Source organism: Astyanax mexicanus, chromosome 7, assembly GCF_023375975.1.
Source record: "Astyanax mexicanus isolate ESR-SI-001 chromosome 7, AstMex3_surface, whole genome shotgun sequence".
Lineage (NCBI taxonomy): Eukaryota > Metazoa > Chordata > Actinopteri > Characiformes > Acestrorhamphidae > Astyanax > Astyanax mexicanus.
In genome coordinates, this window is record NC_064414.1 from 9,899,784 (window position 1) to 9,915,770 (window position 15,987).

The following is a 15,987-nucleotide window of genomic DNA, read 5'->3' on the forward strand; positions in this document are numbered from 1 at the left end:
TTGTAAGGTGACAGTGTGAAAAATTCAAGTGTGTGAAAAACCTGCCAGCTGTTGTAACGTGTCGACCATCCAGTCAGCACTTTACACTACAGCCATGTTAATAATTAACCAACACACACAGGCGCGCACACACACGGTCACAGTGTTCCCAGGCAAGCCATCATGACCTCACACTTTCTGATTAAATAAAAAAAAAATGCTTTTGCTCGTCAATTTACTAATCTCCCTCTCTCTCTCTGTTTTTTTTTCCAGCTGTGGTGTCCATGTTCTCCATGCCTTTGGTTTATGAGAAATATCAGGTATAAGCTCATTAATAAACTTCGGAAAACCAGGAAAATCTCAACGTGTTTATGATAATGTGTTTAGTAAAAATAATCTAAATCTGCTCATATATGAAAATGCTATCTAGTTTTGTTTACCACCTATTTTGAGCATCATCTTTCTGCTGTAGGTTCTGCTGTCTATTCTGCTGTAGGTTGAGAGGAGCATACCAGACTGTAGACAGCACGTTTACAGTGTTAAAACAAGAAACGTGGGATGAACTGCTAGCTAATATCGCCCTGACTTACCGGAGCACTCAGGGTTCCTTAGTGTAGCACTATTGGGCGGCATTAGCCACTAACCGCTAGCGGTTAGCCACTAATGCTAATGCTCCAGCCTTAGTGCTGGAAAAATTCAGGAATCTAATCTTACTGTAAACAAACAGAAGCGCTTTACATTTTTAGAAATGTAAAAATGAAAAATCTGTGTAGGCACCTTATAGTGCAAAAAATATGGTAACTCTATCCATTCAGCAGTATTTTGCCACCAATTCAGCTAAACCCTGTAGGAGTTGATTCACACATTTAGCTCACCTTCCTCCCAATTCAGGCTACAGCAATTTAGCACAACCCACTCAGCACAGGCTACATCAGTTTAGCCCCACCCATTCAGCCAATATTAGTTTAATCCCACTCATTCAACCTTCAGCAGTTTAGTCCCATCTATCGGGCTTGCAGGATTTTTTCCCCTCTTATTCAGCAAACAGCAGTTTAGCCCCGCCCACATGTTCAACAATTTAGCCCAACCCATTCAGCTCCACCTACAGCAGTTAAGCCCCACCCATGTAGCATACATCACTTTAGCACCAACCATTTGGGCTCCAGCAGTTTAGCAGTATGAAAAAAGGTAGAAAACACAACCAATACAAACTAAGATATTTTTCATACATGATTTATAAAGGCAAAGTGCTTTATTCTAAGAGATAAAGAAGGCTTGAAATGGTCACCTAAAGCAAATTCTTGTATTTTTTTGCCTATTTCTACAGACTCAGATAGACCAGTATGTGGGGCTGGTGAGAACCCAAGTGAACACCATAATGGGAAAGTAAGTCTTGCATAAAAACATTACAGGAGAAATCTGAATTCTTCATGGCTGAAAAATATAAAAATCAAAGGAACCCTAAAGTGCAAACCAACTTTAGGCAGAGTGTGCATGAGGGCCGGGCTGAAAGTGGGTAATCCAAGACCAGAAAGTAAAAAAAAAAATAAATCATCCCAGGATTTTATTTTATTTTAACTGCCTGGATAGATCTGTGTATATGTGAGCTGCATCTGAAACAAGATTCTTGGTGTGATTTTTTTAATCTTTGTGGATCTGGATAACCCACCTCTAGGCCTGGCCGATGTGAATATGTGAGCTCAACTTGAAAGAGCTAAAATTCTGTATAAACTGTATTGGTTTAGTGAGTTTAATAGTGTAAATCATGCTGCACACAGTAAAATAGGTCTAGAATAGTTAGTAGAATCTATTAGCTTATTTTGTGAGCTACCATGTTTTTTACTGTTGTGTAAAAAATGGACTGTACTTTGGTTTTTGTTGGATGCACGGTTGTTTGGATCAGAACTGGATCAGAATCGGTTTTATTCAGAAATAGAATTACATGAGAATTTATTGCTGTGTCATGTTAAAACATGTAACTGGAATGCTTCCTAATTTCTTCACAAAAACAATAAAAAGGAAATTATATTTGCATGCTCAGTATCAGTGATACTACTAATAACTGGTATACCAGGCAGTGGGATTGCATTATTTCAGTCCTGTAGTTCTAAAAACTGTGCTCTGTTTCTGTTCTCTGCACTTTTAGGATACGAGAAAAGGTTCCTGGGGCCAAAAGGAAGGATGAATAACTCCTCCCATCCACCACCAGTGAAAACATGACACTACAAGCCAGTAAAACTACAACCAATCCCAGCACTGACTGACCCCCAGCGTATATATAAATATACATAAATAGAGGGCCAAAAATACCACCTGCATTTATATACACAACTAAGCTCACATTTAAGCTAAAATAGTGGCACAAGTGAAAACCACACTGTTGCAAACCTACTGTAAATCCCAAGCACTAGTAGCTACAGCGCTAACAAGCTAATTCACTACACCTGGTCACAAATACTTGGCAAGGGGGGAGGGGTTAAAGCTATAGATAGAGCTGAAAGTCATGAACTGCTTTTCTCTTTCTGATTAAAATGCATGAAGTCCAGTCTTGAGTAAAGTAAATATTTGCTACAACTCTTTTCTTTCTGCTTTTCTTTTCGCAGCGACTATAAAAAGAAAAAAAGAAAAAAAAAAAGCACATGTGACACAGAATAAAGCATCATGCCTGTCCAGTCATTTAAACTAACTGCTTAAACCACCACGTCACTGTTTAGAGTGTTTACTCTTGGTGTGTGTATATACACGTACATGCATATACATATATTAATATATAAGTCAGATCGTGGATTGAATTTTACTCTCTCTGTTTTTCTCCTCTGTGTTTTCAAGCACAAGAATAATTTGAAGGCGTGTTCACTAAATGTTGTAAGTGTAATTTTTGCTTTTGTAAACTCTAGGGAAGTTGACGCAGGCCGATGCAGGCGCTTTAGGTTTAGCTCCGAGGCCGAGGACGAGCCGGCAGACTAAAACCTGTCCAACTTTGTACCATGTTCAGTGTAGTTCTTTCAAAGTCAATGGGACTCTTTAACTATTTGCACTTCTGTATTTAATTGACGAATGAGAAAAATAAAAATAAATGTTCCGTCATGTTAAATGTGTGTGGTGTTTTTTTTTTATTGCAAATAGAATTTGCTAAAATGTTATATGATGTGAAATCATGCATTCACGCATAGTGAAGATACATATCTCTAATGCTATCTTCTGCAAACATCTTGTGCTATTTAAGACAAATCATTTTGAAGAAAAATAATTGATGCACATATTTATGTAGTCTGAAATCAGATATAGAAGACAATAAAAAGAAAAACAATCTTGCTGGACAACTACAAACACATAACTGACTTTAGATTTGATAGAACACAGTGGATTAACACCAGCAGATGGCATGTCTCTCCAAACCATCACTGATCATCAGTAAATTTTACATTTTATTTTGAAATCAAGGGAGCAGAATAGAGAGACACACAGTCCAAGCTGCTTGAGGTCTAGTGTGACGTTTCCACCAATCAGTGATGGTTTGGAGAGTCATGTCTCAACATCTGCTGGTGTTGATCCACTGTGTTTTATTATCAAGTCTAAAGTCAGTGCAGTTTTGTTTTCCCAGAAAATCTTACAGCATTTCATGCTTCCCTCTGCTGACAACTTTTATGGAGATGCATATTTCATTTTCTAGCAGGACTTGGCACACTGCCCACACTGCTAAAAGTCCCAATTTTTCTTATATAATAATTATAATTATCTGAGACACTGACTTTAGGGTTTTCATTAGCTGTAATCCATAATCATCAACAATAAAATAAATAAGCGCTTAAAATAGATCATTGTGTGTCCAATTCATCTATACGAGTTTCACACTTTGAACTGAATTACTGAAACAAAATAACTTTTCACCTGTACACCCAGTCATTTAGGTCCCAAAACACACTCTAGCATGGAGTCTCTAGCTCTAATTCCTGTCCCCAACTATCTAGAACGTGACGTTAAGGTGCATCACATTATTAAAAAAAATCTGCTAAAACACCACTATTGCGAGAGAGAAAGAGGTGTCTGCTTCTAGCTGACATAACATGACTAATAAACTACCCTAAAAAATAATAAATTCACAAACACACACACACACACACACCAAAATGAAGTAAAAATAATGCATTATTTCTTCAGATAAACACCCATGTGCATACTGATTATGTGCAAATGCATAGATCATAACCTACTACTGCTACTGCTGTTATTCAACAACAACCGAGAGAGATAAACACATCCTTTATTAAATAACTTAAACACTGCCATCTCGTGGCAGAGGCTGTCACCACAGCACAACTCAAACAAGCAACAATACAGAAACAAATCTAATCTGTTCTGATTAGTCTCTAACTGCAAATCTCCAATCCAAACAGAACCAATAGATTAATAACACCATAATCAGGGCTGAAACATGAAACTACAGTAACACAGACTCTCACATGTTCAGCAGAGTTACAGGATGCAGCTGAAACAGGAGCCCAGTAGCTCTGTCCTTTTCCTTCTGGACAACCTCCATCTGCTGGGACGGGTCAACCTAACACCACACACACACACACACACAAACACACATACAGTTTAAACAATATTTAATCTCAACTTTGTTTTTATAGAGATAACATGATTTTGCAACATCCTATAAGAATAACACATCATAAAAATACAAGGATATTGTATGTATTATTTAAAATACAGTCTAATCACTACAGAAAATTACCTTCAAAAGCAGTTATTTAATTTTCAACTGATTATTTAAGCAACTTTTCACATCAGGAGAAAAAAGGCACGTCAAGTTTAAAAAATGAACACACCTACATTAATAATTGTTTCTCACACAGAGTCTGACAGTGATGCATACATTTCTGGCCCAGTTTACAGAACACACCACAGAGTTTACAGAACACAAAAATCAGATTCATTCTTAATAAGCCTTAGTTAGGATTTCTCTTGTTCAAAAACTAAACAGAAGGTGAGTAAAGTTATAAAAAAAAGGGCAGTACCTGATTCCATTTCTTTGCTTTGTCGTAATAATCTGCAGGGCGATCCTCTCTCGAGGGAGATTTACAAAAGAGCCTGAAGAGAAATCACACGCACCACACAATTAGACTTTTGTTAAATGTCTACTGTTTACAAAATAGACAAAAGTTTACCAACATTTTGTTTTATTTCTACTGAATGTTTAGATTTCTTCATATTAATTTCATGATACTGTAACAAAACAAGTGTTGAAGTTTTATACAGGATAACAGGTTCAAGATGTTTTTCATATTGCCAAAAATATTGTGATATTCAGAGTATCTGCAGGTATGGGGAATGGAATTGAAGACGTTTTAAGACTTTTTAATACCAATCAGAGACTAAATTAGAAAATGACAAAAAGCACAAAACACCAATATTAAGTTTACAGACTACACAGTAAGCTTATAAATTATGCACTTGCCAACAAACAAATATTTCCAACAAATATCATTTTAAAGTTTTGCACTGTACGGTTCGTACAATGAAAATAGGGTAGTGAACAAATGAGCACCTACAGCAACTTCTCTACTAGCTAAAATCAATAAATTCATGTAAAAATAGATGAAAATAGTGCCCCTCTGAGCTGCAAATAACACAACTTGTTCTGCTTAAATTCAGTCAGTCATTAAATCAGTAAATTAACTTGGGTGATTCTCACGAAAAACAGATTTAAAAGAGTTCACACTTGAAAATTTTCAAAAGGCATTTGAATATAAAATTTATTTTTGTTATGCAAGATTAGGGTCTGAACTTCTTAGAAATACTTTTTTTTATTTTTTTATTATTTTTTTCTGCATATTTTGCACCATTTTAGTCAGTCAGAGCACACACATTCTCAGTACCGCAACATGATAACACAGACCAGATATGGTTTAAAAGTTACACATTTGTTACTTTTTAAATAGATATTATTAACAGTTGTGCTCATATGTGCATATAACCCAGAAAATATTATATTTAGTTTCCCATTTTTTTTTATTTTATGATTTGTCTCATTACCGCAACAGATTATCATTCATGTCCTGTCTTTTCAGGATATTTAACTGAAAAATTACATGTATAATTACTTATTTAGTACAGATGACCTATGAAGAAATACAATTTATCCAAATACCATTATAAACTAGAATTTGTTTTATAACAGTAAAATAATTAGTAAATAAATATGTGTTGCGGTAAAGAGAATGGTGTTTCGGTAATGAGAGTCAATGTTTCGTTAATGAGAGTCATTACAAGGATTCCTACTTAATTAACAATAACACTTTACACAACAAACACAGAGTGTGAATGCTGTGAATAAATAACAAATGTACTTCTTGAGTTTTGTATGTAGTAATATTGAACAAAATGTGGCATTTGCTGTTGAAAATTATTCTCAGTAAGACTCAAGCTGTGAAAATATCCTATTTTGAACTGTGTATTTTAATAAAACAAATTTCAACATACCTCATTAGACATAAATTCCTTAAAACTTTAAACATCACTGTATAACTAAATTGAAATGGAATGTTTAAATACAAAATAAGTAATTCAACATCTCATAAAACAACTTTTTTATTAAGTATTAATTTCATGACAGATATAAACATCAATGTACAACTGAATTGAAATTAAATATTTAAGTATGAAACAAGCAATTCAACATCTCATCAAACATCTTTGTATGAAGCATTAATCTCATAAAAAATGTAAACATCAATGTGCAACTAAATTAAAATTAAACAAGCAATTCAATATACATCCAATTTGTAATACAAAACGCCTAAGGTGCGCTGTTTGTGTTTAGCCCAAATATCAGGCAAAACACAGAAATGCCTAGCAGAGGAGGTGACCGGCAGAGGCTCAGGAATTTGGTCTCTGATGTCCTGGCGGTAATACCAGACCTTTTCCCCAGAAAACCTTATAGATGGAACATAGAAGCGATTTTCCCCGGCACAGTTCATGGTGTCCACCTCATATTGGTCATCTCTGCAATCTGTATTTTAGAAAAAGAATTTTAAGAGTGCACCATCGACTTGCCTCTCCAGCACTCTTTTGAAACTGGGTCTATACAAGCCTGACACTGTAGTTTCCATTGAAAGTAGTGACTTGAAATAAATTTTACCTGTGTAACTACACCGGGGAACAGATTATTGTCATATAATATACACATTTCAACAACTTTTATTGTTATAAACTGTTAATAAAGGTTGTTTCATGAAATATATATATATATATATTTTATTTTTATATCTTATTCGGAAGTAATATGGGTGTCACTGCCCTGCTACATAAATCTGTTTAGTATCTGAAATTGCATCATGTATTGTTTTATATATTGTTTATTATAAGTAAATAAAGGCTTTTTTATGAAACTATATATATATATATATATATATATATATATATATATATATATATATATACACTGCTCAAAAAAATAAAGGGAACACTCAAATAACACATCCTAGATCTGAATGAATGAAATATTCTCATTGAATACTTTGTTCTGTACAAAGTTGAATGTGCTGACAACAAAATCACACAAAAATCATCAATGGAAATCAAATTTATTAACCAATGGAGGCCTGGATTTGGAGCCACACACAAAATTAAAGTGAAAAAAAAAACACTACAGGCTGATCCAACTTTAATGTAATGTCCTTAAAACAAGTCAAAATGAGGCTCAGTATTGTGTGTGGCCTACACGTGCCTGTATGACCTCCCTACAACGCCTGGGCATGCTCCTGATGAGGTGGCGGATGGTCTCCTGAGGGATCTCCTCCCAGACCTGGACTAAAGCATCCGCCAACTCCTGGACAGTCTGTGGTGCAACGTGACGTTGGTGGATGGAGCGAGACATGATGTCCCAGATGTGCTCAATCGGATTCAGGTCTGGGGAACGGGCGGGCCAGTCCATAGCTTCAATGCCTTCATCTTGCAGGAACTGCTGACACACTCCAGCCACATGAGGTCTAGCATTGTCCTGCATTAGGAGGAACCCAGGGCCAACCGCACCAGCATATGGTCTCACAAGGGGTCTGAGGATCTCATCTCGGTACCTAATGGCAGTCAGGCTACCTCTGGTGAGCACATGGAGGGCTGTGCGGCCCTCCAAAGAAATGCCACCCCACACCATTACTGACCCACTGCCAAACCGGTCATGCTGAAGGATGTTGCAGGCAGCAGACCGCTCTCCACGGCGTCTCCAGACTCTGTCACGTCTGTCATGTGCTCAGTGTGAACCTGCTTTCATCTGTGAGGAGCACAAGGCGCCAGTGGCGAATTTGCCAATCCTGGTGTTCTCTGGCAAATGCCAAGCGTCCTGCACGGTGTTGGGCTGTGAGCACAACCCCCATCTGTGGACGTCGGGCCCTCATACCATCCTCATGGAGTCGGTTTCTAACCGTTTGTGCAGACACATGCACATTTGTGGCCTGCTGGAGGTCATTTTGCAGGGCTCTGGCAGTGCTCCTCCTGTTCCTTCTTGCACAAAGGCGGAGGTAGCGGTCCTGCTGCTGGGTTGTTGCCCTCCTACGGCCTCCTCCACGTCTCCTGGTGTACTGGCCTGTCCCCTGGTAGCGCCTCCAGCCTCTGGACACTACGCTGACAGACACAGCAAACCTTCTTGCCACAGCTCGCATTGATGTGCCATCCTGGATGAGCTGCACTACCTGAGCCACTTGTGTGGGTTGTAGAGTCCGTCTCATGCTACCACGAGTGTGAAAGCACCACCAACATTCAAAACTGACCAAAACATCAGCCAGACAGCATAGGTTCTGAGAAGTGGTCTGTGGTCCCCACCTGCAGAACCACTCCTTTATTGAGTGTGTCTTGCTAATTGCCAATAATTTCCACCTGTTGTCTATTCCATTTGCACAACAGCAGGTGAAATTGATTGTCAATCAGTGGACAGTGGACAGTTTAATTTCACAGAAGTTTGATTTACTTGGAGTTATATTGTGTTATTTGAGTGTTCCCTTTATTTTTTTGAGCAGTGTATATATATATATATATATATATATATATATATATATATATATATATATATATATATATAAGTTCATGTCACTTAAAACATTAATTTCTCATTACCGCAACAGTGAATCTCATTACCGCAACAGTGAATCTCTCTACCGCAACAGTGAATCTCTCTACCGCAACAGTGAATCTCTCTACCGCAACAGGCCTTAAATTGTTGCGGTGTATGAGAAGGCTGTTGCGGAGTAAGAGGGACCTTAACCTTCTTTGATCTCTGTGGGGCCACCATGATGCCTGGTTAAACTTTTGCTAGCTTTTTGTATTTAGACTTTAAAAACCTTAAAAATTCCCAAAACACAATAAAATTTTCATTTTTTTAAACATTAAAAACTAGCTGTTTCGGTAATGAGAAACAAAAAGTTGTGTATGCTCGCTGACAACCAAGTTTTTAACATTTATCTGGAGAGGTATAAAATTAGGTGCTTACCTGGTAGCCATCTTGGGTGTCGTAGTAAAAGGTGTCCTCCCTCTCAAAATGGTTGTTTTTTTTCTGTTCCTTGTGGTCTTAAATGGTGCTTGAAAATTGTTGCGGAGGCTGAGAACATTGGTTCTGACCAAAGTTATTTTTCTAAATATTTTCTTTTCTTTTACCAATGAATTCCAAGTAATACATTTTTATTGACTGTAACAATTTACTTTATATGATACATTTAAGTTTTTTGTTATTTATTTATTTTAAATATTAAAATTGTATAATTGAAGAGCCGAGATTCAGCAATGGACGCGTTGCAGTACTGAGAATTTCACACTAAATTATAAAAAATACATAATTTAAAATATCACAATGTCTTCTTTTAATCACTTACAATATAGCCTATGATGAGATGTTTATAAACCAGTGTTTCCCAAATTGATAGCATTTACCTGTTCATCACACTCCTTAATGCCACCTCATTAGTCTGATTTCGTGAGAATCACCCACTTGCATATCACATTTGGAAATGCAATGCAATGCAAATTTAGAGGATTTAACACATTTTAAGACATATTAAGGCTTTTTTTTTTTTTTTTTTTAGGTTTATATCGCCCACCCCTAATACCGTAGTGTCCAAAATAATTTGACATTCCAGCTTGTAAATCAGTGAAAGTCTGGTCAGTGAACAGTACCTGATGAGCCGTTCCCGAGCTTCGTCCTGCAGACAGCTGATCCGCTCCTGACCCAAGTTCAGGAGACCATTCAGACCTTCACATGTCAACTTGTTCATCACCCCTCTCAGTGCATTTATCTACACAACACACAAACACATGTTTATAATATAATAAGTTAGTAAATGAATAAATAAATGAATGAATAAAAAAACTACCTCTGTAATATCCTCAACGTCAAACTTGACGTCGAAAGCCAGCTCAATGTCGTGCTCAAGCAGCACGCCCTCCTCAGAGCTGGATTTTGCTCCTAGACCACACAGAGCTCCAGTGAAGCAGGTTCGCTCTTTGTCAGTACTGTAGGAGCAAACACACACACAAGAAGCGAATATGGATGTTAAATATTTCTTATTAAAAAAAAAAAACACATGAAACAAATCTGCTACTCAAGCCTGTTAGCATCAAACCAAACAATGAAATCAGAGCAGCGAACAACACTGCTATAAAACCTGAACCTTCAATGTAATAAATTCATAAAAAAGAACTTCTATGATAGTGACTTTTTAGTGATACGAAAAAAATATTAAAATTAATTAATTTAAAGAATATACTGCTGCAATAATATAATTGTAAGTTATATTTAGCGAAAGTATAAATATTTCAGATATTCAGTAGAATAAAAAAAAATCTATTTAGTAAATTCAGTGATTTACTAAGACTAATAATGTAACAGAAAGCTAATGTAATGTAACAAAACAACCAAAACACTAAAGAGCACACTGTTAACAATAAAAAATAAATAAAAAACTTTAAATTCTAAATAAAAAATATATTTTTTAATTGTTTAAAAAGAAAAAAAAAAGAAAATATCATGTGCAATAAGATACCCAAAGAAGACAGTAGTACATTACGTAGGGCTCTGTGTAATTTTCTTGCCATTCACTCATAACAGCACAAACCAGCAGAAAAAAAATCTGCTTGTAAACAATCATAGCGCTGCTATTAAGTAACAGAATGCATGTCTGAGTGTTACCGCAACTCCATGATGGGGGTGAAGAGCATGGTGATGAGGGCAGGGAGGCCGTGGATATGAGGCATCAGCGTTGTTTCTTTCAGTAGTATACGTGAACCTGCGTGCACAAACACAAATACACCGTGTTAAACCTAATAATGAACTGCAACAGATTTATATTCTGGCTGAAACCTGGAATCAAACTGTGTTCTTTAAATTGGCTCACAAGATATCAGCTATCTTTCTCATGTTAAAATATGATCTAACAGACTTTTATTGTGATATTTATCTGTTTTCTTAATGCCTGCACTGGGAACCACTGTTACCAACGAAAATAAGAGCTAATTAGAGTAGAAACGCCCACTCTATCCTAAACTCACAAATCAGCTTGTTCACGTGGGAATGAGAATACCTTACCCGTGTCAGACAAGAATTATTGAAAATGAAAAACTAAAACTTCATCTAAAGTTAAGTAAATAAAAAGTGCACCTTTTCTAAAAGCACACTGTATTTTTGATTCCCTTGTGTTTAGGCCACTTTAAGTGAAGTGGAAGAATCTGTTGTTTATAGTTGATTATTGTAATTTAAATTGCCTTTAAACTACTAGGCTACTCTAATATACAGGACATGGCACTGATTGGTAAAAGTGCCTGTATAAAATCTGAAACATGTAGCTTTGTTTTAGAAGTGTCTTTTTGTTATTGACTTATCGTATGTAAAAAATAAGAGACCACAATGAGTTTTTTTTTATTTTAGTTCAAAAACCACTAAAATATAATCAAAAGAAAGATGGATGCTCAGAAGCCATCAAACCAAGCTGGACTGCTTGAATTATTGCACCAGGAGTGGCATAAAGTTATCCAAAAGCAGTGTGTAAGACTGGTGGAGGAGAACATGCCAAGATGCATAAAACTGTAGTTAAAATACAGGGTTACTCTAACAAATATTGATTTCTGAACTCTTAAAACTTTATAAATATGAACTTGTTTTCTTTGCATTATTTAAAGTCTGAAAACTCTGCATCTTTTTTGTTATTTCAGCCATTTCTCATTTTCTGCAAATAAATGCTCAAAATGACAATATTTTTATAAAAAATATCCATACCGCTCAGCCCTAATATCTAGGCTATTTGCAGATTCACCCCCCCTCATATTTCAGGCAGCCGGGCACTGCAGTAGAAATGCTATGCCACAATAAAGCTGATGTCTTTGTTTATTACTCAAAAAAAAGATAACACTTTTTTTTACAATCCCACCCTTGTTACTGTCAAAAAACTGTAGATTTTCTTTTTAGGCTATACACATTTTAATTGGTTTCTTTTTTGTTGTGAATCATAGATTTTAGCGGTACTTTGTAGTGACTACCAAAATTCTGGTATTGTGATGTGCCCAATTCAAAATGTTATGTTATTATAAACTGTAGTGTACAATTCCCTCCAAAAGTATTGGAACAGCGAGACAAAGCCATTATTTCTGCTGTAGACCAAAAAACATTTGGGTTTGTCAATAAAAGATAAATTTGAGACAGAAGATCAACATTTCAGCTTCTATTTCCAAGTGTTTTCGTCTCTACGGCTTTGATTGATTTTCCATTTTCTTTCAGCTTTACGGTTGCTTGTTTTCACTCTTTTTGATTATCATGTTGGTTAATGCTTTAATTATAAATGCACAGTTTGCACTGGCAAAACCCAAAGCTGAGAACTAAACAGACATTCCATACTGTTTATTATTTGAATAATCAATGTATGAGGACACACATGGGAACCAAAACACACCTGAGAGTCACGTTACAAAACATTTGCTTACAAGGAAATGGGTGGGTTCAGAGTAAAAGTGCTATCTTCCTAACTGTGTTTTAGATGAAGAAGGAAAGACATGGAAATATAGGCAGAAATGTAGAACTTTTGTCTCATATTAATCTTTTAATATTAAGTAAGAAAGAGAGAAAGAGCAACACCTGATGAGCTGAGTGAAACGAATGCAGCCACCAGCATTCTCTCATGACTGTCCTGCGGATGGTCATTCACCAACACTGAGTTTATACTGTCCCGCTCTATACTAACCGACCTGTGAACAAACAGAAACAGCTGACCGTCACACCAGCTGAATATCAGTTACCTCATAGGAGAGCAGGTCGTTAAGTGTGTTTCTCACCTGCACATCGTGATCCCACTCATGCAGTGGAAGGCAACCTTATGAGGGCTGGAGGGGCCGTGCACAGGGACCTGTAAGAGGAAAATAGATGAATAGACTAAATACTGGATCTCTGTTTCGTTCATTTGCAGTGTGGAACTCTGTGTCTTTATGTTCTTCAAAGAAGGAATTGAAGGAGCAAATACATTGTTTGTAAGTAAGATAAACATCACTCCTACAGAGGATCTATACAGGCTGAGTATGAGTGTGTGCTAGTATTAACACGTTTCAGTCAGCTGTTTAAAACAGACAAGCAGCCACAGCAGCTCTAATTATAATTTAATATATAATTAATTAACTCATTCCGAATTGTAGTTTTACAGAAATAGGTGTAAAACTGTTTGAAAGATCAGGAAGTTTTCAATGCCTCACAACATATCTGAATTTCTTGGAGCAGGTCACAGGAATTTAACTTGTTGATGTAATTAATTGGTAAATTTAATTATTTGTTATATTATTTGGTATTTTTGTAATTATTATACTAAGTAATTATGTGCATGGTGACTGGACACAATGCCTGGAGAAGACTGCAAATGTGTTACCCTGCATTTGGGGGCGCTGTGGCTGCTTTTGGAAAAGGAGAGCAGCAGAGCATCAATGAGCTGCTTCTCCTCGTCCTTCCTGCTCTGCCAAGAACTACTAGTAGAGCTTGGGGTGAAGGTGCCCTCTTTCAGGTCCTGATACAGACCCACCAACACATCATGTGACTGCTGCAGTGGAGAGGGAAGGGGATTGAGGGAGAGAGAAACAGAGAGGGAGAGAGGAACAGAGAGAAAGAGAGAAAGAACCATCAATGAACATCAAAGTACATCATAGATCATTATATTCCCCACTGATTAGCATACTCAATAACATCAGCACGCTAATCGCTAACACAGCATTTAAGATATTATAGAAAATATATTTTGCTCACCCCTAGTTTCAACATAGAATTTTACTGTTTTACTGTTCCCAACAACAACAGGTGCTTAGCTACCTATTTATGTACATTTCTAATTTGTTTTGTTTTCTTTTTTTTTTAAGTTTGTGTTATTTTAGTTTCATTTCGTCTTTAGTCTTTACATTATGTTGTAAAGTTGTTCCAACTTCTGTTTTAATCTTGTGTGTCAGCAAAAAATGAGCAATGTAAGAATTTCAGTGTACACTGTGACTGCATGTTTACTGTGAACTTGACAATAAAATGTTTGAATCTCTAAAAAACTAACAAAAAAAAAAGAAGAATATTGACCAAGAAGTTACCTGACTCTCAAAGCTCTCCTCGGTGTATCGGGCGTGACCCTCCTGCACCAGCAAGTCGGCCACACTGGCGTCCCCCGTTTCCATGGAGACGTAAAGGTCAACGCGCATGACTCCGTGCAGGATGGAGTAGAGGGAGACGATGAGCGAGTGTCCGCTGACCAGCGTAATGAAGCGGTTCCTGGCCTGACTGCTCCACTGATCTCCCAGGATCATGGACTGGGCCGAAGGAGCCATACGAGCCACAACAAACTCCTGTGCCTAAACACACGAAAAACAATACTTTTACATACAGTACCAGTCAAAAGTTTGGACACACTTTCTCATATAATGTTTTAGCTTTATTTACTTCATTTTCTACATTTTACATAAATATTAAAAGACACAACAACAATTAAGGGACACATATGTAAACAAAAAAAGAGTGTTTGGCCTGAGATTAAAATACCAAGTGGGCAGATCTGTCCTCAAAGCTATATGTGTTATTTAGAAGAATCTAAAGTGTAAAACATCTTCTCGTTTGTTAAACAATTTGTTTACAAAATATGTCTCTGTGTGTTCCTGTATAGCTTTAATATAGTCTATAATATTAAATTTAGAATATAAAAAACAAAAAAATGTACTTTATATAACATAATAATACACAAAAATAACTAGGAGTCAATCGGTTAAAAAAAAATAAAATCAGATTAATCACAATTAATATTAATTTCTGAATATTGATACCAAATTCAACATTTAATCAGATAAATTTCATGAGAAGCTAATTCATATTTTTAATCTTATTTTGATAGAAGCATATGGTTGTAAATATTTGATATAGAACATAAAACATTCATTAAAGCGTGTGAATGAATAAATGATTGGAACGGACCTGTTAAAGCTAAAAACACAATAGGAGCTAGTTTTATCTCCAGCACTAACCCAGCACTCCTACATTCTGTAAATAAGCTAAAATGAATAAACACACATTCACACACATTCCTGTAGTGATGTTCTCAGGAACTTGAGACAAAGTAAAGGACAGAGTAAAGGAACTTTACACAGTCACTATGAGCTCTCTTGGGTGAATCTTAAGAATAAATAAAAAGTAATCTAGCTTTAACAGTAAGCGTCGCTGTGTTATATTGCTAAATAAAGACGCTAATGTGTCACCAGGCTCTGTAAACTGTCACATGCTTAACTTGCATTAAACTTTTTATCACATGCATTAGCGCAATAACAGCCCTAAAAATAACATTACAAAATATAACATTATCACAAAAAAATCTAAAAATGTGCATTCCCTAAAGGAAACACAGAATGGTTGTGCAGCTAATTCCAGGAGAAACAGCACCTGTAAATAGCAATGTAACATCTATATATTCCCAATTATATTTATGTTCACATATATTTTATATATGTTTGTTTAATGTACATTAC

General features: G+C 36.2%; 2 protein-coding genes across 4 annotated transcripts in view; one reads left to right on the forward strand and one right to left on the reverse strand.

Annotated features, from left to right (window-relative positions):
* Positions 1-3,073, forward strand: part of rtn1a (reticulon 1a) — a 47,217-nt gene extending 44,144 nt beyond the window's left edge. For all 3 annotated transcript variants that reach the window (XM_007247555.4, XM_007247556.3, XM_007247557.4), the window contains 3 exons: positions 253-299; positions 1,307-1,365; positions 2,126-3,073. In XM_007247555.4, the coding sequence (XP_007247617.3) occupies positions 253-299; positions 1,307-1,365; positions 2,126-2,168 (149 nt within the window). In that variant the 3' untranslated portion in view covers positions 2,169-3,073. The remainder of the gene's footprint in view (positions 1-252; positions 300-1,306; positions 1,366-2,125) is intronic.
* A 1,152-nt stretch (positions 3,074-4,225) lies between these two features.
* tdrd9 (tudor domain containing 9) overlaps positions 4,226-15,987 on the reverse strand; it is a 31,941-nt gene continuing 20,179 nt past the window's right edge. Inside the window, exons 27-35 of the mRNA XM_007247559.4 lie at positions 14,569-14,826; positions 13,872-14,039; positions 13,291-13,361; positions 13,094-13,203; positions 11,159-11,255; positions 10,344-10,482; positions 10,147-10,265; positions 5,001-5,073; positions 4,226-4,537 (exon numbers count right to left, since the gene is read on the reverse strand). Coding sequence (XP_007247621.3) covers positions 4,439-4,537; positions 5,001-5,073; positions 10,147-10,265; positions 10,344-10,482; positions 11,159-11,255; positions 13,094-13,203; positions 13,291-13,361; positions 13,872-14,039; positions 14,569-14,826 — 1,134 coding nt within the window. The 3' untranslated portion in view covers positions 4,226-4,438. The remainder of the gene's footprint in view (positions 4,538-5,000; positions 5,074-10,146; positions 10,266-10,343; positions 10,483-11,158; positions 11,256-13,093; positions 13,204-13,290; positions 13,362-13,871; positions 14,040-14,568; positions 14,827-15,987) is intronic.